General features: G+C 35.3%; 1 protein-coding gene across 2 annotated transcripts in view; it reads right to left on the minus strand.

The window, feature by feature from the left end:
• AGTPBP1 (ATP/GTP binding protein 1) overlaps positions 1-23,302 on the minus strand; it is a 51,841-nt gene that overhangs the window by 13,646 nt on the left and 14,893 nt on the right. For both annotated transcript variants that reach the window (XM_010289071.1, XM_010289070.1), the window contains exons 11-24: positions 20,605-20,702; positions 19,476-19,592; positions 18,137-18,846; positions 14,491-14,574; positions 14,064-14,150; positions 13,826-13,974; positions 12,209-12,296; positions 11,305-11,449; positions 10,456-10,609; positions 9,587-9,767; positions 7,959-8,088; positions 7,462-7,593; positions 5,628-5,804; positions 470-630 (exon numbers count right to left, since the gene is read on the minus strand). In XM_010289071.1, coding sequence (XP_010287373.1) covers positions 470-630; positions 5,628-5,804; positions 7,462-7,593; positions 7,959-8,088; positions 9,587-9,767; positions 10,456-10,609; positions 11,305-11,449; positions 12,209-12,296; positions 13,826-13,974; positions 14,064-14,150; positions 14,491-14,574; positions 18,137-18,846; positions 19,476-19,592; positions 20,605-20,702 — 2,413 coding nt within the window. The remainder of the gene's footprint in view (positions 1-469; positions 631-5,627; positions 5,805-7,461; positions 7,594-7,958; positions 8,089-9,586; positions 9,768-10,455; positions 10,610-11,304; positions 11,450-12,208; positions 12,297-13,825; positions 13,975-14,063; positions 14,151-14,490; positions 14,575-18,136; positions 18,847-19,475; positions 19,593-20,604; positions 20,703-23,302) is intronic.

A 23,302-nucleotide genomic window follows, 5' to 3' on the forward strand; every position in this document is an offset into this window, starting at 1 on the left:
TTGTTACATAACTCTGAGGGGAAAAAAAGAAAAAAAAAGTTTGGAAGAAAAACTTACGGTTCTTAGAGTGTTTTAACTCACATACTTTAAGTCTACCTAAATACATTTTTAATACTGTAGCCAGTAATAAGAAAAAAAATGCTCTCAAAGAGAAAATTGAGACCTAAAACCTACTGAGTTTTACTGTATATAACAACTCCCTGATGACACTAAAGTTGCCAGCGTTTCTCCCAGCAAAAAATGTGACATATAGTCTAACTCTGTATCTATTGTTTTCTTTAAAAGTTTGAAGCAATTGAATTAACACAATAGGTCTCCAATATATTCAGTTTATTGTTACACTAACAGGTCACAACACATAACATTATTTTTGATGTCTGAAAGAACATTTTTGAGATAATCTTTACATCACTTGAGAAACTGCAATTTTTCCAGAAATAAAATGGTAAATATAATAAATGTGTACTACCTTGTCACTTTACAGCTTGACTCAATCAGCTCATTTTCAATATCCAACAGACTAGAAGGAAGATTGTATTCCAAAGGCGAGGCCATTCTTTTTAAACGCAGTAAGCCAACACAGAACTTTGCTCCCATCTCCTCCAGTTCTCTTGTCCCTATCTGCAATCCCTAATTCAAAAATAAGATTTAAAAATACAAAATAGGTACATGCAGATGGACCCACGCATACTGCAGAATTATTATCTAAAACACATCTTGCTCTAAAAACAGAACAAATAAAAACTGTACAGTAAACACTTAGCAAGAGTATCAGAGAAAACTCTAAGACTAACTACGTGATTTCTCTAAGGTTGAACAGATATTTCTGGACACATGCACATTTCTTCGGAGCTTCCTAGTCTACATTTGTAGCACATCAATATTAACAGGACTTTACCCAGTGACACTGGGAGAAAGACAGAGATGATTTCCAAGTTTATAGCTATAAACTATTTTAAAAACCTGAGACAAAATTTTTAGAGAGTAATTTCAAATACTAAGATTTCAAATACAAGATTCTTCAACAGAAGTCCCACCAGAATGAAAAAAAGAATTCATATTGTAGCTATGATCAAGTCCATTGCTATGTTCTGACACATAAATAGGACTATTTAAGGCAAAGTTACTCCTTGACACAAACGTCTCTTCCCCTCCTGTAAGTTAGAGGCTGCATGTGTTAATTCTGAAAGCATTTATTCACACAGTTAGTAACTAAAACCAACAAACATAAAGTATCAAAAGCCATAGCTGTTTTCTAACTCAAATGATATACTGAGGCATTTTCCTCTGCAAAGAGTATTTAGAAGGTAGAACTTAAGTGATATTCTCCAAGTTTACCTAAGTGATAAAGCCTCATATCACATAATTTTACACTTTTAACTTAGCCAGCAGTGCAGTACATAGGGACAGAACCTCTGAACTCTTTATGAAAAGAGAACGATATTCCAGAGTGACCATCAGCAATTATGAAACTGGCTAGTACTGACTGTATATACACTAACAAATTCAATGTCACAGCCCAACTCAATCTCAAATGCAACTTCTGTATCTCAGGAGAATTTAAAAGGATTTTAATTTGAATCTTCTAAGCCTTTTAAGGTAAAGGATAGTTAAGAAGGAGCTTTGACAAAACAAGCAGGGAAGCAGAAGAACCAGGAACTGGTGGTAAGCTAAGTCAGCAAGCAGGGAAATACATGAAGCAAAAAGTATGGAATAGGAATTTTTTTACTACAGGCTAAAAACCACACACACAAGCTTTGTATATGTTGCCACACTGACACTGGATTTTAAAATGCAAGGTCTAAAAGAACGTGTTATGTTGCTGCAGAAACAGCACAGTCTGCACATTCTGCATGGTTGTCTGTTTTGAAGATATGTGCAAGTTCTTTTTTTTTTTCCCCCTTGGTAGTTTCGTAGCCAAGGTGCATTTTAATAACAAGAAAGCTAAAGCTGTATCCACTATTATAAACAGTGCCATCCTTCAGCCAAATTATACAGAAACCTGTCAGCAGTGAACAAGAGTTGGATATCTGAGTATTATTGTTAACAGTAATACTACTTACCTCTTTTATAATGCTTTTGTGCTGTAGGTTTCAAAGCACTTTATTAATAAAGGAAGAATTATCCTCACTTTATTGATGGAGAAATGGAGGCAGAGAGGGTTGAAGCGATTTGCACAGTGTCTCACAGCATGCCACTGACCCCGCTGGGAACAGAAACCAGTTCTCCTGACGCCCAGTGCAGTACCTTATCCACAGAGGCCAATTTTTTGTTTTTGTTTTGTGTTTGTTTGCACGTCAGTAACATTCGAAGACCCCAATCATATCTGGGGCTCCACTATGCTAATCACAGGAAGACACAGTCCCTGCCCCAAAGAGATTAAAATAACATTAAGGACAAGAGGCAACAAGTATGCAGAAGAGGAAGGAGAAGGGTAACAGTAATCTTACTGTTACACAGATTACTAATGTGCACAACTTGATGGTTCAGAAACTTTTCCAATCATTGCCTACATCCGTTGCTGAAGAAGTTATCATTAGTTGGCAGATTCCTTATAGACAGTATAATAGGAGTGGCTCTAAGTTGAAAAAGGAAAAGAGTACAGTATGAAAGAAAGTGCAAAGACAATTGTTAGAAAGATGAATAGCGTGTGCATGTTCCACGGCTGCTATTTTCAACACAGCAGAAAGAGGATATAAATAGAGACCTAAATGGATCAGATTGGAAGTCGATAGCTGAAACACCTGGGTGATAAAGTTTCAACTTACTATGCTGAAGGGTCTACGTACTTGCGGTAAAAGCCCATGCCAAAGTCTACATTTGCTTCTCTCATTTCTTTAAACCATAATGGAGAATGCAATACCACACAGCTGCCAAACACCAAATTTCTTAATCCATTGTTATTCTTCCATCAGCCAAATCTCTTAATTTCCATGAAACAAGAGACCCAACATCTGCCTCAGGAATAATAAACAGTTGACCTAACTAAGGATCCTGAGGTGAAGTTCATTTTCACTGAAGCCTTGATTATAATCCTTTTCTTGATCTTCTAATCAACTTCAACTGTCTTTCTAGTACCTTTAACTGTCACCTATTAAAGTTCCTTAAGTACTACAAGCATCACTTTTAAGAACAAGGCACCTGGAAGTAGCTGCTTTGTGGGTTTTTTTTAAACATGCACCAAATTTTATTCCTTTTTCTTTATGTTTTATACAACCGTCTTTCTTCCAGATAGTAACATTTTAGATGGCGCTAAAGTCTTCTTTACTAAGCACGTCATGAAAATACCTTCACATGAACAGTGTCTCAGTGATGAACTTTGGCACCAGAAAGCAAAGATGCAAAAGAATGGCACAATGGATTGCAATTTCAAGTTTAGAAGAACATTCCTGTAATATGTACTCAGTAAATTGAAAATAGCCATACTAAGACTTGGCAAAGACAGTTGGACATTAAAACACCATCTTGTTTTCTGCTTTCTTATTCAGCAGAGGCTACAAAGATAATTTTTGAGAAAGCAAAAGCTAGAGACTCAAGAATCATGGTAACTGGCAAAAGTTTCTTGACTGAATCCTTATGTCTTACCTTTACATGCATCATAAAATTGCCAGAAAACAAAATCTTTTTGATTAACTTCAAAATTAAGCAACACTCCCAAATTTATTAATCTCCAATCAGGAAAGTTATTGATTTCAGTTTTTTGGGAGGTTTGAGTTATTGAAGAAATTGTTCTTTTGTCTGACATCTCAGTTATCCTCCACAGCAGATCTTGGAGCATCTTTTCACCCGAACGTTTGCTTTTCAATATCTTGAAGTGCAGATGACTAAGCAGTATTTGCAGCACTGACTCTCAATGCACCACAAAGACCCTACAGAAACAGTTAAAACAAGATTGCTTCCAGAGATAACTTTGTCACCAGGGATCCTAACACATTATGAAATATGTCATCTAATTCATACCACAAGTTTATTCACAGAGCTGGTGGCCCTGCTCTCTCCACACAAAGAAAAATGACCTAGCCTTTTCATCTCTTTGACCTTCTCATTAGAGAAATGTTGCTCTTTCCTTGTTCTGTCAAGTCACCTTGGCCTTTTAGATACATTTTCTTAGAAAATCTGAGCATTATCATAGTGAAGAAAAATAAAGAATCTTCCTGTATGAGCAGATGATGACCACGACCTCACAAACTGTTTTATTCCAAATAAGATCAATGACAGAACAGGAATTTAACCTCATCAGCTGGTTTACATGACATAGAAGAATGCTATTCCCTTTTAAGTAAACGATTTTTCTATGGAATTCAACCATTTTTTTCCTCTCTTACTAAAGAAGGTTTTTGCAGATTAAGCACCTTGAAATGTCCACAAAGCATCTTCAATTCACCTTTCTTAAGAACTTTCTGTAGCAACACTGCTAAAAAGCCATGAAGGTTCACGTTTAAGAATATTCTGGAAGTTTCAAAATAAGCAAGTTGGACAAGTTACCATTTTTTAAAACTCCATGATGGTGTAATTTGAGGAATAATGTAATATTGTGACAACAGTGGGAATGCTTCTGTCATTAATTGACAAGACTTATTCATTTAGTAGTTACAGACCTACTGAAATTCCTGCCAAAATATCTGCCTTCCCTCTGCCTAGGGAGATAAGCATGAGTGTTGGAGCATACATTAATACATTAAATATACTCTGTTCCAACTCTTTTTTTGTTCCTGCACACCCCCTCCCACCTTGATCCCAGCCTTCTGATCCTCTTTTTGGCAAGCACCTTATTTGAGGCTTGTGGTAATTTTCTTTATTAGCATTCCTAAACTCTATTTTCAAGCAGAGGAAACTGTGACTTCTTCCATGAATGTTCATTTGAAAAACTTACTTCAATCTGTACCTAAATTTAACCCAGTGACAGAAGTTAAAGATCAGATGTTAGGGTGGTGGTTCTCCTTTCTTCTCAACGAATATTTTCTTTGAAGTTAAGTTTTCTACTAGTGAGAAACTACAAACAGGGTCACCTTTTGTTTTCAAAAATGCAGCCCTGCTAACAATTTTGAAGGAGACAAATTGAGAACAAGTTTTAAGTCAAGAAGTCAAGCAACTATGATGAGTTCAGAGATGTCTAATTTGTAGTTCTGGTAACCTGATATGAAAGTTTTTTGATTTATTAGCCTATTTCTGCATCTACACAGGAATATTCTATAAATGGGTGCTACTAAGTATCTGCTGAAGAACCAGGAACTGCCACAGTGAAGTCTGAAATTGCCATGTGTAAAAGAAACTTTTATTCTAGTACTGGCATTTATTACTACCCAATTTTAATAGTCAATTGGGAAGTACAGTTCTCATTTTTTTTAACTATATGCATATATATGTGTTACAAGCAGTAATTACAGTTAATCTTGTTAGAACAGCCAATAAGCATAAGTTACTAGGAGTGGGGTGATGTGACAGATGGAGATGCCTATGCAACCTATAATATTGTAAATTATGTCATTTCACTCTAACATGAGCATACACAGATCTTAGAAGAGTTTCAGAAGTTTAAAGCAAGCAAGCAGGGTTATAGAACAAGATACCAATGCAAATGGAAGGAATTATAAACCAAGAATAGTTTAACTGATACATTTTCTTACCTTATATTTGCCCTGGTCACATCCACATAACGTGCTTTCCATTGTGTAGCTCCTTTCTACTCCTATCTCTCTCCAGACAACAACTCGTGCTGTTGATTCCTTGGACTTTTCCACCACAAAGCTGCAGCTGCCCATGCAAAATGCTGGGGCAGTTTGACTCAGGATCTTGGGGAGTACCTGCAGGAAAGCAGTTTGAAAAATACGGTGATTCTTTTATTTCACTTATGGAAGCACGGGGGAGGGGAACATGCAATCACAAAATGGTATCAGAAAATTTTGCTGCAATTTGAATTAAAAGAACAGGCATGAAAACATTTTTCCATCTTGAGTTTTCAAAACCCAGTGTGTTCAAATGACAGCAGGTTTGCCATTTTCTACCATTAAAATCCTCTTCTTCAGACTCAATTGCTAAAATTGTAAAGATCAGGATACAAAAGAATTTTTTGGGTGATCACCATTTCCTCCTAACTCACCAGGCTAACTTTGCTCAAATTAAGTGTACTACATACCCCACAGAATTAATTAATTCATTTAATTCAGGCTGTTTCAACAATCCTATCTGCAGAGCTAACACAGGCATTATTTTGTTAATACATAAACTTCATTCATATTCAGAAAAGTACCACGTGCGTATTTAACTTCAAGAATATGAATCAAAGTTCACTACAACTTTACAGAACAGCTTTGGAAAAAACAAGAAACAGTTATGCAAATGTATGTATCTGACTAATGATAAATGACTACATACTTTCGAGCTCTTGTGTCAGTTAAGCCAAAACACATGACCACTTTGAATATAATGTTTTAGTAGTACATGTACCAGTTAGTGTAAGCTTGTTCAAACATTTCAGTCTGCCTTTTTTGAAACCAAAAGTTTTTTCCCCACAACTAATATTGACTATTGTCTTTCGCGCACTACGGTAGTGCAGGCTGAAGTGACAAAACCCCGCATAAATGTGTTGAGCAGCAGATGTGAATGGCATCGGACTCATCATCCAAGAAATCACACAAGAAAAATCAAGAAGCAATAGAATATTGTTTTTTAAATGAGAGAAATTTGAGAAAGAAATATGAAAGCATCTGTACTTATTTACACTTACGGATGCATTACAAGCGTTTTAACGTGCGCATGTGCTTTTAAAGCTTAACTCTGCATCTGCTCAAAATAAAACACGGGGTTTGGACGCATCAGGCTGCACATATTTGCAGTTGCCACAAGGCGACAGTGGAGTTACACAGAAGAAAGAGGTAATCCTTTTTAACTCGCATGGAATTTTTGAAAGGTTATACAATGCAGTGGATGTTGTTCGTGCAAGTTTATTATGTATATACAGCAGGGGCACATGCCTTAGCCACATATCTTTATAAGAGGAACCTTGCTTATTTCCATACACAAAAATAAGTATTTCTCAGAGCAATTCAGTATTTTTATTTTCTTGTTGCCTGGAATATTGTTTGCCACACTTAAATGACTCTTTTTTCATCCAGTAATTATAAATGCACAGCAGCATATTTTCCATGTATTTACTATAATTATAATGTTGAACACAAAAAGGCAGGTATTGGTACAAAGACCAAAAAAAAAAAAGCACTCTACTAACATTAAATCCTTAGCTGTATTAGTGTACAGTGTTTAAAGCTCTCAAAATACTTTGAAGTACACTCATGAACTGAAAAGAGATTATTCCAAATAAGTCTGCTTATGCTATAAAGTCACTATGTGCACAAAATAATATTGGGAAGTTATTTGAAAAGTGTGTCTGTGTGTGCGTGCGTGTATATATCTAAATTCCAAATTCACGCCAAGTGAAAAAGGTACAAATGTCAAACTTACCCTGTAACCAGGGTCTTCCATCAGGTCACAAGAGGCAGTGTTAACATTTGTATGCCACATTGTCTCTTTGATGCTGCAGCCATACATAAATACATTCTTTTTACGAGAGTGACCATGATAATCGCAGTAAACCTACAATGAATCATTTGGCAAAGTAAAGCCAAGGCATATGGAATTAACATTTTTATAAAAAGTAATAGAAGGACAAGTAATTTTTATTTGTACTGTTGAAACTTCCAAAGAATTAGGAAACACAACTCCTTATATAATTAAGTTGTGCATTAAGACAAAAAACATAAGATTAATCTAAGGAAGGTTTAACCTTCTACCCTAGCAAAGGAAACAGATTTATGTCTAAAGGTTTGCAGAAGTCCAGTTCTCCAGGTCAAATTAAAGTGTGACACAGTTTACAAGACCATATTAAAATATTTACTTTACAGACTAGCTACATAGATAAGATTAAAAAGATTCAGAATTGCTTACACACACGTACTCACCAAAGGTAAACGTTTTATAGCAGCCAGATATTGCAGTAACCCTTTAGCATGGTAAATAGTGGGATGCAGATCTGGATTTGGATTTTGCCACTGTCTGTTTAAATCTTCTCCACTTAAAGAGCAACGGTGGCTATTGGGGGTGGGTGGGTGGAAAAACGCATGTAGTCTGTATTATTGTACTTTTAAATAAGCCTCCCCCCACCTCAAGATTTCCTCATCACCACTGCTGCTTTGGAAGGAGTCTGGCAAGAAACAAACTTCATTTTTCTAACATGCCAAATAATAGAAGCATCTGGGGTTTTTAAAGTTATGTTACAGAAAACCTAAAAATAAATCAGAAGTAGCTTCTTATATGCAGTCAATTGTAATCTTGCTTATTTGCTGTTGAAACTGAAGGCTTGTGATTCTATTAAAATGCTAGTTCAATATCAGTAATTTCAAATATATGGTATCTTTACAGTTTTGGTGTCTTTACTTCCATAATATGAAGACTAATGGCAACCAGAAATCTAGGACTTGAAACGTGAGGTTGTTAGGAGACAAGTGGCCGTGAGAAAAACGAGAAAAGAAAAAAAAAAAAAAACAACAAACACCCCACAACCAAAAAACCTAGCAAACAAATAAAATCATCTCTGTATTCAGTCAACTATCAGCAAGAACTTTTAAACTTGCAGAAATTCATGTTCATGCAGTTCTTTTCAGTAACTAGTCTTTAGATTAAGAAATATGTCCCAGCACACACAATTATCCCTGTATTAAACTTTCACTTATATTCTGAATGATCTAATGCCAGGTGTTCCATTATATACATGCTTTTACGTATATAAAGACAGGGTTCTACTCAGATCCATAATTGGTTTGATTTTTTATTATTTTGTTCACAAAACCTTTTTTAAAGTACTACTCATAACTATGTAATAAGGAACTGTAATAAGGAACCTTACCAAAATTTCCGTTTCATATGCATTCCCTGTAACCAAATTATAAATACAGACTGCTGAATGCTTACTTAATCAGTATTAAAAGGTTTTGAAATACCCTTTAAATTTATTGAGAAAAGTGGTGGTAATTGAAAGAATTACCACTAACAACTTAAATTAAATCAGAACAGTGTCTTACCCTTTCTCTTGTGCACCTATTCAACTTCGCCCCTTTTAATAACATTTGACAACAGCCATCTCCATAACATCCTTCTAAAAACTGTAATTTTTTTTAAAAGGAGAAAAATTACCTAAAAAGCTTTCTCAGACATAAGGACTGCTCTTTTTCATGAGAACCATCAATTTGTTTAGTTTTCCTAAAAGTAGCTATGCTCTTATATAACACTCTACACCTATCCTAAACGGTAGTTCAGAAAGACATTTAGAATGTCATGTCAAATCACACAGGAATGATTATCATCTATGAATAACTGAAAATACTTTTTATAAAACTGAAATTCATGAAACAATGCATCTGCCTTTAAAAAGCAAAAACATGGAAGAGTCCTAGCAATTTTGTAAGCGTTTTTGGTTTTTTTCCATATGAAGTATTGCATGTACATGTTGCCAGGATTAGTTTAACTTTTTTAATAACAGATGCAAAGACTTGGTATTATAAGTTACATTTGTGAGTAAACCTATGCTTACTTTCCATTGATGACACCATCTGGATTGAGCATGGGAATAATTTTGAAAATATAAGATTCTCGTAAACTTTGGGCACTTGGATTATTGCTCATAAGGTATTCCAGTGTTCCCTTCATAACCCAGCTTGCATTAGTCTCTCCAGGATGTACACGAGCAGATAGGAAAACATAAGGACGATTCCCTAAAAGAAGCATGCATAAAAGTTGCAACATATGATTCAAGCTAAAGCGAACAGTTAGTTAATTGAAAGAAGAGACGCTAGACAGCTTCATTTATTATAATGCAAAATACAGTATTTGGGATTTGAGTATTACTGAGTATCAACATTATTGATAGAGCTTGCCATACTATTGTCATAAGGATTGCTAATTACAGAACTCTCACGATGGAGCTTTAAATTCAATCAGACAATTATATAGTCACAACTATTTTGAGCTGGTAATTATGATATGATGATTTTGATGGCTTTTTTCCAATAGCCAAGAAAAATATTAGGGTAGAGGAACAAACCAAGAAAACTGTCAGAACTAAGCTCACTTCAAATCACAGTACCTTAGAGATTGGCTTTATGAAAGATTTTTTGACAAGCAAATAACCTGAGCATTTGGAAAAGAAGTTACTCAGAATTCAGGTATTCTTTTCCAAGAAATGTTGTCTGCAAAATGTAACATACAAAAGTAGCTACCACAAATAAATATTATTAAATACAAAGCAAATCCTAAATATTGATGCTTCTTAAATGTCATTAAATTCATTAATCTTATTTTACATTGCTATTTTTACAGTACACAACAGATAATACTATTTTTTTTCATAAAGAGTTAGTTTTACATTCTTTTCAGTTGATAAGAAAGAAAAGTCACACTTACTGAACTGACAGATATGTTCATAGTAATTGGACTCTGGCATGGCTGTAATAGTGACTAAGGGACAACTGTTGCCAGCCAGGGTCTCACAGAGAACATCTTGTCGAAAATATATCTGTTGAGGGTTGTGCATAGATTCCAGCTTCTGAAGATGCATCTTCATCCCCAAAATAATGAAAAAATACTTCAAATCTTTTGCAATCACATATCACAGCATATTCCACAGCTACTGTTTAATTGATCTTTCTTTTCATTGTTCTAAACAATGTTAAAGTTTTCATCATAATTTTGACCATAAAATATCATTCTCTGCATCTCTGACTGACTGAATACTTCTCTTTACACAGTCTGTTTTTCCAGCTGCTTTTAGGAAGATGAAGGCACAGAGGGTACATTATTTTCTACCAGATGATACTGTAAGGGTATGTGGAAGGTAAGAACCTCTGCTTCATTAAGGTTATCTGATCAGGGACCTTTTCAGTGCAAAAAAGAATAACAAGTAAATATAGTAACTTGAATAGGTCAGTTATGTAGAACAGCAGGATGTGAGTCATTTGACTCAAACACAAATACTTCAACCAATTAGCACTGTTTCCAGTCAACTATGAATTATGATTCCCAGAAAAACAATTTAGCCTGAAAGTAAGTATCAATTTTATTTTTCTAGAGACTGTTCTTTAGAACAACCTACACACTTGGCCAGTCTAAACACTAACATTTTATGAAACTTCTCCATTTTCAGAAGCATTTTGAACTTTATAAAAGGAAATAAAAATAATTCACTCATGTATGTTTACATTTCATATTGTCCAAAAATATATCCATGTATGTAAGAGATCATAATCTCCTCACCTTTAAAGTTGAGTATGTATATGGATAATGGTAAGCAAAGTAGCAGACATCATCTTTATGTTGGAAAGTCACTGTGAACGTAATTGTGTAATAAGATTTTCCTTTCTGACCTCCAGCCGCAATTGAACTTCTTGAAAAGTGATTCCTAAGAGTAAAGAGTAAAATGAAGGTAATAAACACATTAGAATTTTTTTTTCATATTATTTATTATTCCTGAAGACACATTCTAAGAGCCAGGAAGATTTTTAGTGATTGTATTTCTCTTCTGCATATATCCAGGTTAAATACACTGGTTCCCACCACCTATGAAGATATTTTATTACAGCAGTGATACACACTCATTCATATTGGGAAAAGGTGAGTAAACAAAAACAAGTAACAAAACCAAAACAAAACCCCCAAAAGAACAAAAAACACCACACAAAAGAAAAAAAAAAGGGGGAAGCAAACAATTCTTGACCAGGAAGGATAACGCGTGGCTATGCTGTACCATCTCATCCTGCGTTCCAAGATTGCTCTACAATGATTGCATCATAGAATACAGGAGTCTAATCACAAGCACCACGTGACCAGTGTTGCTGGAAGTCACTATTAAGTTTTCAAATAAGCATGCATATACACATTCCCTTAGAAGCTTCTCCTTCTCTAAGGAAGAGTATGTAATTTCTGACAAAAGTATAAAAGATGAACAGCTTAAATATTAGCGGTGTGCTAACAAAGTAAGACCCTACATATTTGGATCACTTCTGTTACTCTGGAGAGTAACACAGGAAGAAAACTCTGTTTACAACAGAACTACTAAACTACAATTATCGAACTCAGAAGCAAACATTTCTCCTCCAAAATTGTATATCATACTAATCTTCAGTGTAAGATTTGCTGTATGTTTGATTGGTGTACTTACTTATAGTAACAAATATCTGTCCCAACACGAGTCCAACATGGTCGAGAGTTTAATGCTTCTTGAACAGAATACATGAGGGGCTGCATACCTTAAAGAAGAAATGCATCTCATTTTAATGTTTAACATTAAACATCAAGATCTTAGCAGTAATGGACCACATCAACACTTATATATGTGAGTCTCCAAACTACCTATCCTCATTTACTCACTCTCACAAATTGTATTTTCATGAGTGCTTCGGTATCGTACACTCTTTAAACCATGTGACAAAAGATTCTTCCCCCTCTACCCTCATCATGTCCTAATTTTCAGAAAATAACAAATTAAAAGGAAAAAAAAAAAAAAGAATCAGACCTACAGAAGACCAAAATGAAATGTTCAAATGAAAGCTGTGGTTACCATGAATGGTAATCTACAAGAAGTCCTGGGTCCCACTCCATGCAACTCACCATTACAAAAGAGGCTTCAAAGTCATGCAAAAAATTGATACTATTTTTCATTCACCCGGATAGCTGGAAAATAACTGATGTTTCAGGACAATTTTTTTTTTTTTTAAAGAGTAACTCTTTAAAGTTTGTATTTTTTGGAGGGTATACTTAAGTTGAATACCTAATATGAAGTTAGAATAGAAAATAATACATATTAATTGAGCATTATTTATTAGTTAGATCATTAGCCAATTACATTGACTGATTCAGTCAGTATACTTAAAAAACCAAAAGCAACTACTAGGTAAATATGTGCAACATATGAATGAAGATGTAAGGTAACTGATAAAGATTAGTAAACACTTTAAAAGCATCTTATTACTGATCAAACTGCCTGGTAATCTTGGATTTTATCAATGTTAATTGTACAATGATGACAAAGAAAAATATGATGTTACTCTGTCCCAAGAATTTGAGGCTGTGGGTGGGGAGAGAGGAACTTCCCAGCCTTCTTAAATGAAGAATTTCAGAAAATCCAGTAGGGGAAAAACAACCTCACAAAACAAATTATTTTAAGCTGAAGGACACGCACTACTCCCACCTCCCTCGGCAAGAAAGGTATATTCAGTAAGCCAGTACTTTTAGATGAGGTACAAGCAGCAAACACTACTTGCTGGAGACTGCAAGGCTCACCTACGAAGCCACACATTTCAAAGATGACTATCTTTTCCTTCTCAAATAACATGCCTCTCTTCCCATCGTGAGACCAAACTGTTTGAGAATGTCACTGCTTACTTTCACATCTGAAAATACACCTCTATTCAGAAAGGGATTAATGATGACAGCTGTCATTCTTCTTGCACCTGTTTTGATTGACAGGCTTCGGTGCTGTCCCCCCCACAGTGGTCTTAAGACAAATTTGTAGCTGCAGCCACTAGTAAATTTCTTCTGCTTTGGCTTCACTTACAAAACTTCATTTTAAACACTGACAGACAGTGTTTTAAGATAATTTTTTTCTTTTTAACTAAAACTTGTCAAAATATTTTTTAGTAATACTATTAAAAAAGAATCTGGTCTGACAACATGAATACACTACCGATCCCAGGGCAGAGGGAAGGAAACAGCTGAGCCGTCTACTACAGCTATTTTTCTATGTATTTCTTCTCAAAGTATGGGAAATTTATCTTACCGTAGTTAAACTGACTGTTTGACTTTTCACAGTTGATGATGTTAAACCGGTAACCAATGCCAGTTTTCATTCCACTGACTTCAAAGTAAAACCATTGATGATAGTGATTGCTATTTATGTCCGAGTTCAGAATTAGATCATACTCATTTCTAAAGATTAACAAAAACAAATCAATCTTTTTTTTAAGAAGCAGAAATAAAAGGCCTTATGTGTGAAAAGAGGAGTTGAAACATCTTACTTTCTGATCTGAATAACTTTGCGCAGATTTCCAGATTCAAATTTGGAATTAAACTTCAAAACATCTGCTTCCTCTGGTACTGAACAACTATGAGTAGAAAAAGAAAAGGGAACAAAATGAATAACACAAACTTAAGTAAAACAAACTCATTAAGTTAATTTTAGCCCTCACTTAGTAATTTAAAAATTATTTTGAACCACCCTTTAGCAGTTGGACTTGATGATCTTAAAGCTCTTCTTCAACCTTAACGATTCTATGAGTCTATGAAATACAGCCTAGATAGCAAAAACACTGTTATATCAGATGAAACTTTCACTGCAGTCTGTCATAATAGTACCGCTTTAAATATGACAAATCGTATCACAGAGAAAGTAGAACAGGCTTAGTATATTTGCTGAATATTGTTTTCAGAAGGGTAAAAACCTACCTCGAATTATCAAGGTCATACACAACTCTGTCTATAATGTCATTTTGATGAATCAGCCTTTCAATATCTTGAGAGATTTTTGTCCTAAAATAAAAAGCAGAGTTTAAGTTGTTGCATACGGTTTCCAACTACATAAGAGGAATTACCTCATACAACAATGAAAACCAACAAAGTTGACATGAAGACAGTGGGACAGGTTTTCAGAGAGAACTCAGCTTCACCCCCATTTATGTGCACAAACTTAAGTTTGAACACCTACATTCACAGCTGACTGAGTCCAGCATTTGTATGTGACAACTGAGTTTTCATGCATACAACCCACTGGGTTTCATCTTATAGAAAAAAACGCACCGTTTCATACTTTATAGTAGAAGCAGGAATTACTCAAACATTACTTATGTTAATGCTTCAATCCAGGACAGCACTTGATAACATTAGTAACTTACATGAGTCCTACCATAACTAAAATTAAAGAGTTTTAGAGAGTAGGTCGTGCAGCAAGTGTGTTAGTGCACTAGCTTTTCACCTCTGGAGATCTAGGTTCATTTATCGACTAGGTAACAAATAAGAATGAATTTGGTGATGTCAGCCAAATGTCAGGTGTATGTTTATCCAGATCATAAAACCATTGCACAACTGGCAGTATCTAGGTCCTGGTTTGGAAAAGTAAGAATGTGTTGGAGTTCAAGAATGAAATATAGTGGCAGAGCTGTGTGGAAAAGCTTGCACAGCACCTGCAATAAGAAGAAAAGGAGGCAGATTAACAGTGAAGAATACAGGAACAGAGCAGTAAACTACGTTCAGGCTGAACATTCTCCATTTAATTAAAATAAATATTGTTAACAAGTGAGAAAACAAAGATAAGTGCACAACTCTAGTGCCTCTTGTTAAATTAAAACTGACTGGAAAAGAAAACAAGTCACAAGTCCAGTATACTGACAAAATCATAAAGAGGCTGACTCACTACAATCTATCTGATCAGGTTCAGCTCAGGGCAGAACTACAGATTTTTATCTTGCACTTGATCTTACACAACCCCTTAGATCTCAGTATGCCTCAGCTCTAAAGGGTCATAATACTTCCTATCATCACATGAGTTTTGGCAAGACAAAGCCCATTAATGGATAGCAGGCATTCAAATACCGTAACAATACCAACGTAGACAAAAGGAAAGAAGAAATGGTATTCAATATGCACACAAAAAGGAAAAGGAGCAGCAGACATTTTCAGGTTCCGAAAAATCAAGAGAAAAGAGGCAGCTAAAAGATAATTAAAGGAAAAAATATGAAAACAACACTGTTGATGTGGAGCTCTATGTTTATAGATTAGCCCTTTGTGAACCGTGATTTACCCAATGATCACTTCTAAGTGTCAGATGATTAGAAAATACTGAAGTGTACAGCAAAAAAACAACCTAAAATTTTAAGGAATGCAGAAAAGTAGCAATTTAAACACAAATTTATAGGGTATTGATTTATATAATAATTTTCTTCCCTAAAAGATAGAATAATATAAAACATTTCAGTTATTCTCATTGACATTTTTCCAAACAATAATAATTTGGGAAGACATTTGGTGTAAATTACACATTACTAAATGCAAATGAAAGAGCAAAAGCACTCCAAAGCACAAATTCAAAACCACTGCATCTCTTAGCGTATTGCAAGGCTTAAAAAAAACCCAAACCCATACCACATTTGTGTAATAGAAGTAAAAAGAACACCCACTAACTCCCCACCTCAGCCTCCCACAACGTTTTCTTAAATTACAGGGATGGATTAAGGCAACCATTTGTTTTCTAAAGACGACTTAGCTGACAAGCAGTAAATAACTGCTAAGGACAGACATTAAGGAGAACATAAAACCAACTGAATGCCAGAAGAGTTTGGACATGGCTTTGTAGAAGACTCGAAAGCTCCTCCATGTTTCCTACCAAACTCATTTTCAACACATTCCTATAAACTGTAAATTCCTAAACAGATTAAGCCCTTTTTAAACAAGTTCTCTTCTCAGAAATGTGTTACATTGCCATAATAAGACTGAGTCATTTGTAGAAAATGGAATTCTTAGACCAGTGTACTTTAAAAAGGGGATGCAAGATTTTTGATTCAAGTTTAGCAGTATTATCTGATATTTTATTCTTGTTTCACACAAGACCTAAACAAGTTACTTTCAACATAGAAAATATAACAAAAATAAAACAATGTTAAAAATGAAATATACTCTAGAATTACCTTCCCTGTTAAGAAATCAACTATATGTATAACCACAAAAGTAGGTTTGTGGTTAAAAGACAGATATAAAGCACTGCATTAATTCTAAGAAGAACAAGCATTGGAATGACAAATTTTATCTGACTTCACTCAATTTTAATCAGGGAAAATCAGAATTATCAAGTACTAAAAAAACCATATATGAAGATTTGCAAGATTTTCTTAAAATGCAGTTCTTAGTCTTGAGTCAGAAATCACTTATCTCCCTTCTATATCAGCTGAATCTATCTAAAAATAAGCTCATAGGGAAGATTACTCTTCTTCAACACTGAACAGTGCTTTCTAGTAACAGTATATTCATCACATCATTAGTGTTTCAACACTTGCTGATTTCACTAGAAACATCACTTTTTTATGACGTGTGAAACAGCTGAAGGATTTTAATTATATAACCTAAAGAGACTTCATCTCTTAATTTTAGTAAGTAAACGTAAATATGAAGAATCTGATGAAAATGGTTAAAGTTACAAGCTGAAAGCATTCAATCTAATAATTAAGCAAGGGGCAAGGTCTCATACCTACTATTACATGCTCTGCTAACATGCTCATCTGTCTTTACAGTAGCTTACTATGCATACGAGCCAGCTCTTCATACCACATCTGCAAATTATTCTTAAGAGTCACATCACGCTTCATCATCTTCTAATACATCTCGGTGAAGAAATAAATGGTTGTGTTGAAGTGCTGTTTTTTGTTGGTTTATATTTCATCCTGTGTTTATTATGTCTCATCCTGCAGGACCTAACACAAACTGCATCCTCAGCATTTGTTACCTCTCAATTTTAGTTTAATGTTAGTTATACTACAAGCACTAAAAGCAAACACTTAACTAATTTTTTCCTCTACATTTTCCTGAATGATAGCTTTGTTGGCACAGCAAAGAGAAGGGCTGAAGTATCTTTGAACTACCAAATGTCCTATCTTTGCCAAGACTGAAGGGAGCATTCAGGTAGGGTTTTTGGTTTTTTTATCAGGTGTTTTTTTGGTTTGGTTTTTTTGAGGTTTTTTTTGTTTGGTTGGTTTTGGGGTTTTTTTGTTTTGTTTGGGGGGGTTGTTTGTTTGTCGTAGTGGGTTTTCTTGTGGGGTTTTTTTTTATTTTTGTTTTGGGGTTTTTTTTTACAAATTTAAATGGTTGACTAAGGGATGACTATAAATTAAACTTAGTATTTAGAAGCTGAATTACAGAATCAGATTGTTTTCTTCTTCATGGCTCTGCTTTTATCAATGCCTGCTCACCTACCTTCAAACTGCTTTTCAGTGAAAACAGTTTTAGATGCCAAAGTAAAGATTGTATACATGCCTGTTAATCTCATCCTAAACATTGTTTCCCAAGTGAACGAAAATAACAACAAAAATAGAGTATGGTAACTCACCTCTGCACCCCATACGGCCTTTCCAGAATAGGCTCCTTAAATGGGGGTGGAATATGACCAAAATAATCTGGATAGGCCACTTCGGCATATTCAAGAATAGACTTTGTGTTTTTTACCATTTCAATATAAAGATCACAGTCATGAACTGGTGATACATCAGAAACCTCAAGCATGACTTGTTCCCCTGAAGAAGTAGATCTAGAATCCTCCTCCTCTGAATCCACTCCAGTGCAGCAAAGTTTTCCCAGCTGGACAGACGAACCTTCAAAGAGGCTACTTCCACAGGGCGAAATAGGTTCACAAGGTTTATTACCAGCAGGTGTGGTAAGGCTAGTTTTGCTTTCTTTTTTTATTACACATCCTGTACCATAATACTTATCATTTTTTGCACTGTTCTGCAGACTGATTCTGTCCAAGCCTTTCACAATTTCTTGGCTTAGACACTGGCATGATGGAAGCAGGTTCCTTTGATCATTTTGCTGATGTAAACTGCTGTCTTTGACACCATCTTTCTTTGGTAGTTCCAGAAAAACTGGCCTTCTATTGTATTCCTCTGTCAATAAAGGATTGCCCTCCTTCAAAGCAACTCTGTTAGTTGACTGATTTGCTTCAGCAGAGTGCTCCTCTCCTGCTGTAGGAACAACAATAGGTCCACTCAGATTTGCATCGGGTACAGAAGGCTTTGGTTCCTTGGAAACTAAGTCACACTCCTGAAAAAATAAAGGAAAAAAGATAATAAAAAGATTTATTTTTAAGAAGTAAACAGTTCCTAAAGTTTTGTTTGTATTAGAAAACTTTCTCTTTCATTGTTCCTGAGGTATGTTTTGCAATAATCTAAAATAAGTGTAATTTAAAATATGACACTTGTTATGTTTTAAACATACATAAACATAGCAATGAAGTTTCAGCTTTTATAAGAAGTGTCAAAGCAATAAACAAGTACTTCATCAATAACAAATTATCAAGTCAATGTGATTCCCCAGATATTTTAACGAACTACTTCAGCGGTGCACAGCATTTAAGGAAATACTTAATACAATGAGTATGAATCTTTGTCAGAAATCTCATGTCCTTTCTTACAATTTTACTTTCTCTGTGTGCAATATTGACATAAGAAAATAGTTTTCCTTTATATCTGTCCACAGTCCCCTTCTCAGATTAAAGTAACTCATAACATTTAACTAAATAACTCATTATATAGCACTCTCATATGTAGATCTAGAACTGCAGACTCTCTTTTTTTGCCTAGAGGAACTATCCACCCAAAAAAGGAATGTCAAAGTGTATTCCAGAGTCAACCCATTATGACAAGGAATGCTCTGGGAATCACATACTTTACCTGAAAGTTTTCTGAAAGTTCTGGGAAAAATTGCTCATAGATTTTCAGTTCTTCTATGGGTCTTCCCAGTTCCTGTCTAGGTTTCAGTTTATTAATATCAGTCTCAATATCATCATTCTGAAAGAGCACCAGAATAAATTAATCTTGCATCCAGAATTAATGAACTTCTAAAATAATTACATTTGCCTTTTACTTCTGACATGTCCATGCTTTAAAAGCTTAATATCACTATTTTAAAATTGGCTGAACGGCATGTTTCACCTTGAAGGTTTTATTAGTATGCTAAAGCCTCCTTTTCAGCAGAAATATTACAAACATCACAATTTTCTTTCTTTCATCCAAACATATTATGCACAGACATTAGACTACACTTTACATGAGATCTGTGCATAATCCAGCTATTGCAACCTGGAGTGTGGAGATTTCATCTGACTGCAGTGACAGAGGAGTAACTGCTTCTATGGAAAATAACTCCCTTCATCAGGGCTCATGAGAACCTTGAGTAAAATTTGTCATTCCAGTCCATGGACATACAATTCCATTAACTCCTGAATATGTGTAACATAAAAATATAGAATAAAGTTCTGACCAAATGCCTTTTCATGTCCTGACTGGCAGCTGGAGAGCAAAACAAGACCTTCCTAAACTGATACAACAGTGAGAGGTCTGATCTCTACCTCCACAGTTGTCTGAACTTCAAAATTACCTTGCTGAAACACTGACATAGTCAATTCCAGTCCAAATCAATGGCAAAAGTTAGAGTAGTTCCTACATGCTAGGTGGCTTAGGTGGGAAGAGAGGGCTTAGAGAAATAAAACTGGGAACAGAGCACTGCTAAAAGAGTCCCAGTTCCATTCCACTGTACTCCAGACACTTTAAGTGTGAAGCAAACAGGTTTTGATAAAAATCCTGAAGCAATCTGAACAACAAAGGATGATATTTTCAAGCAGCACCCACCTGCCTTAAGCTTCAGGAGCTTTTTTAGTTTTAGAAATTGCCCTGAAAACTTCCTCAAAGTCCTTTTATCACTTAAAAGACATGGCTGTATATATGATTCAAGCAACTTAAGAAAAAAAACCCCCAAACTATTATGCTTGATTTTTGCCTGTTAATTTCATCTCATACAAACCTTAAAATGTTGGTCCTTGTCATCGTCATTTTCAGTTTCAACTTCTGATTCTGCTTCAGCATCATCATTATCGTCACTTTCATCTACTACATCATCCACTATGATACAAAAAAGTTTTGTAAGGCAGATTATACATTTAATCCAATATATATACTAAAAAAAAAAAAAATCCTCTCTGGGTTTATTTTCTTTTTTATTTACCACTTGAAAAGACCAACTAGTAAACACTAATCACTATTAACAGATTTACAAAACAAAATGCTTGTTTGACAATACTGCAGACTCTATTTATTTAATTTCTACCCAGTTTTAAGTCAAAACAAAGATCTCTATTTTAAACAAAGCAAAACAAAACCAAAAAACATCTGATACACCCCTACCCAAAAAAACCCAGCAAGACAGCAGATGGCCATTAGAAATACTTTACAATGTGGATATGCCAAGAACATCTCAGCATGGCTTGAGCACAAAATGAGATGCCTCTGACAACTTTTCCCAAAGTAAGTAATAACGACTGTTACAGGAGTCACACCCTAGTTCAAATGGAATCCATTTTATAGCATTAGCAAAAAGCCTTAGGCCACAAGCGGTAAACTTTCACCTAGATACTGATAAACTTATATGATAAACTTATACTAAACTCTGACTTAGTTATATGAGGGAAGGCCCCGAAACCGGTGCAAATTAGAAAGATAAGGTAGCCACATGCATCAGCAGAGGTTGCTCCATCAAGAAAAGAACAAGAACAGCCTGCCTGGAGACAGTGAAAGGGTCCAATGAGGCACAAGGAGACCCCAGACCCAAATACTGCTACTGGACCGAACCATCTCATGAGGGGAGGGGAAATTAGACTGTAAGGGTGTAATTGCCCAGAGATTCTTTCGTTTGGGGTCCCTCTCCAGAAGCACCCAGCTTGAGCTGTTCTTCACTGCACCACCTACTAAGTTCGTCTGGCAATATGTCACATCAGAGATTCTGCTTCAGGAAACCCAGGGTTGAGCATGAGGGAAGAGGAAGCGCCTGAGAGGGAGCGTATGTGGGGGGGCGAGGAGTGGAAAGGGGCACGCATCAGCTCACTGGAGTTGCCCACTGCGAAAGGACTCTGGTCCTAGCAGTTAACTGGAGTAGTGTGTGAGTGAGACTGGCGTGTGAATCCTCGGGCAGCAGCTTCTCTTTTAACAATGACTATGTCCAAAAAAAATTGAGGTCTCAGTAGCTTTTAGTCATGTCAGCTAGTATTGACCGAGTATCAGGGAACAGTGGGACAATGCACTTCACCTTTTTTGCCTTGCTTAAATGAGGCCTAACAATTGAAAAAAAACCTCAGAAGCATATCACCAGAGATTCAACCAGTAAGGAAAATATTCAAGAAGTGTGGTCACTGCAACTGCTGTGACCTAAATGTTACCCCAAAAACTATGGCAAGACGTTATTTTTTAGACATGTGGATGTATCTGGACACTAATGACCGATTTCTACTTAAGTTAGAGACCCAGTACACTGAAGGATCTAGGATTTCCTCTTTTTTAGTCCTAGTCCTCCTAGGACTAACAAGAACTAGGCTAACTCCCTAATATGTGAAAGTGGGCATTAACTGGTTATTCTGGCAGATGTGCTGCTTACTAGTGGCAAACTTGATCTTTTTTCTAGAAATCTCGTGCAGTTTGAATGCTGGGGGTTTTTGTTATGTTTTCTGAAAGAGCGTTTTCCATACAGGAAATTTGCTGATTGTCAGTAAAAGGCTCACTCAGAGGTATACAAATCATACTGATTTTCTAGTGTATTCAGCAAGATTACATGTATTACTTTTACAACACTGACTACACAAGATTATACTTGTAATAAACTCAGAGCTGTACACACCCCAACATTCTACACATCTTTTAATACAGAAGTTTTTCCTTAAAAAGAAAATCCTATGTATTCTATTTCCTTAGGTTTTTCACTTCTTTTTTAATAGATAACAAACCTATTTAAAAAAAGACCACTATCAGTAGTCTACTTCAACAGAATAGGAAGTTTCTAAATAGGTGTTACAGAGTACCAAAAATACTGTATTAAGTAGAAGTTTAATTTCTGTGGATTTTGGAACACACACCTAAAACTTTGAAGACAAAACACAAGCAAACTCTAAACTCCTGTAATTCGAGTCTGATGCATATGAACTCCAATCAGATAGCTGTCTTCTTTCAGCTATGATCACATTTTGTTTCAGGACATATTGTGAATAAGAATATATTACAAAGTCTGACTTTGCCACTTCATTTTAGAGTAACTTTCTGACAGCAACTTCATCAGTTGCTTATCCAGGTGCCAAGTTGTTTCACCATACCTGAAAATGCTTTAAACATTAGTTATCCAAAAATAATGAAAGGTGATCATAATGGAATGAATCTATTTCCTACAAAGAATCATACAAATGCTTTGCAGACAAGTGTTGCCTAAGAGACTGCAACAGTTCAAGAAAGTGGGTCTACTTTTCACATCATGTGAGTGAAGGAATAGCCACAATAAATTAAAAAACAATGCTTCAAATGGCACATGTTAATCTAAATTCACTACATCCAGTTTATCAGATTTCCATAAAGAAATCAAGAACTATACACTCCTGTAAAACAAGATGTACACTACATTACATTTCATACAGGAGAATGCATGTAAGAGTTAAAAAGAGAGATCATTGTAGACTAACATGTAC

The sequence above is a fragment of the Phaethon lepturus genome, unplaced genomic scaffold (genome assembly GCF_000687285.1).
Source record: "Phaethon lepturus isolate BGI_N335 unplaced genomic scaffold, ASM68728v1 scaffold18826, whole genome shotgun sequence".
NCBI classification, from domain to species: domain Eukaryota; kingdom Metazoa; phylum Chordata; class Aves; order Phaethontiformes; family Phaethontidae; genus Phaethon; species Phaethon lepturus.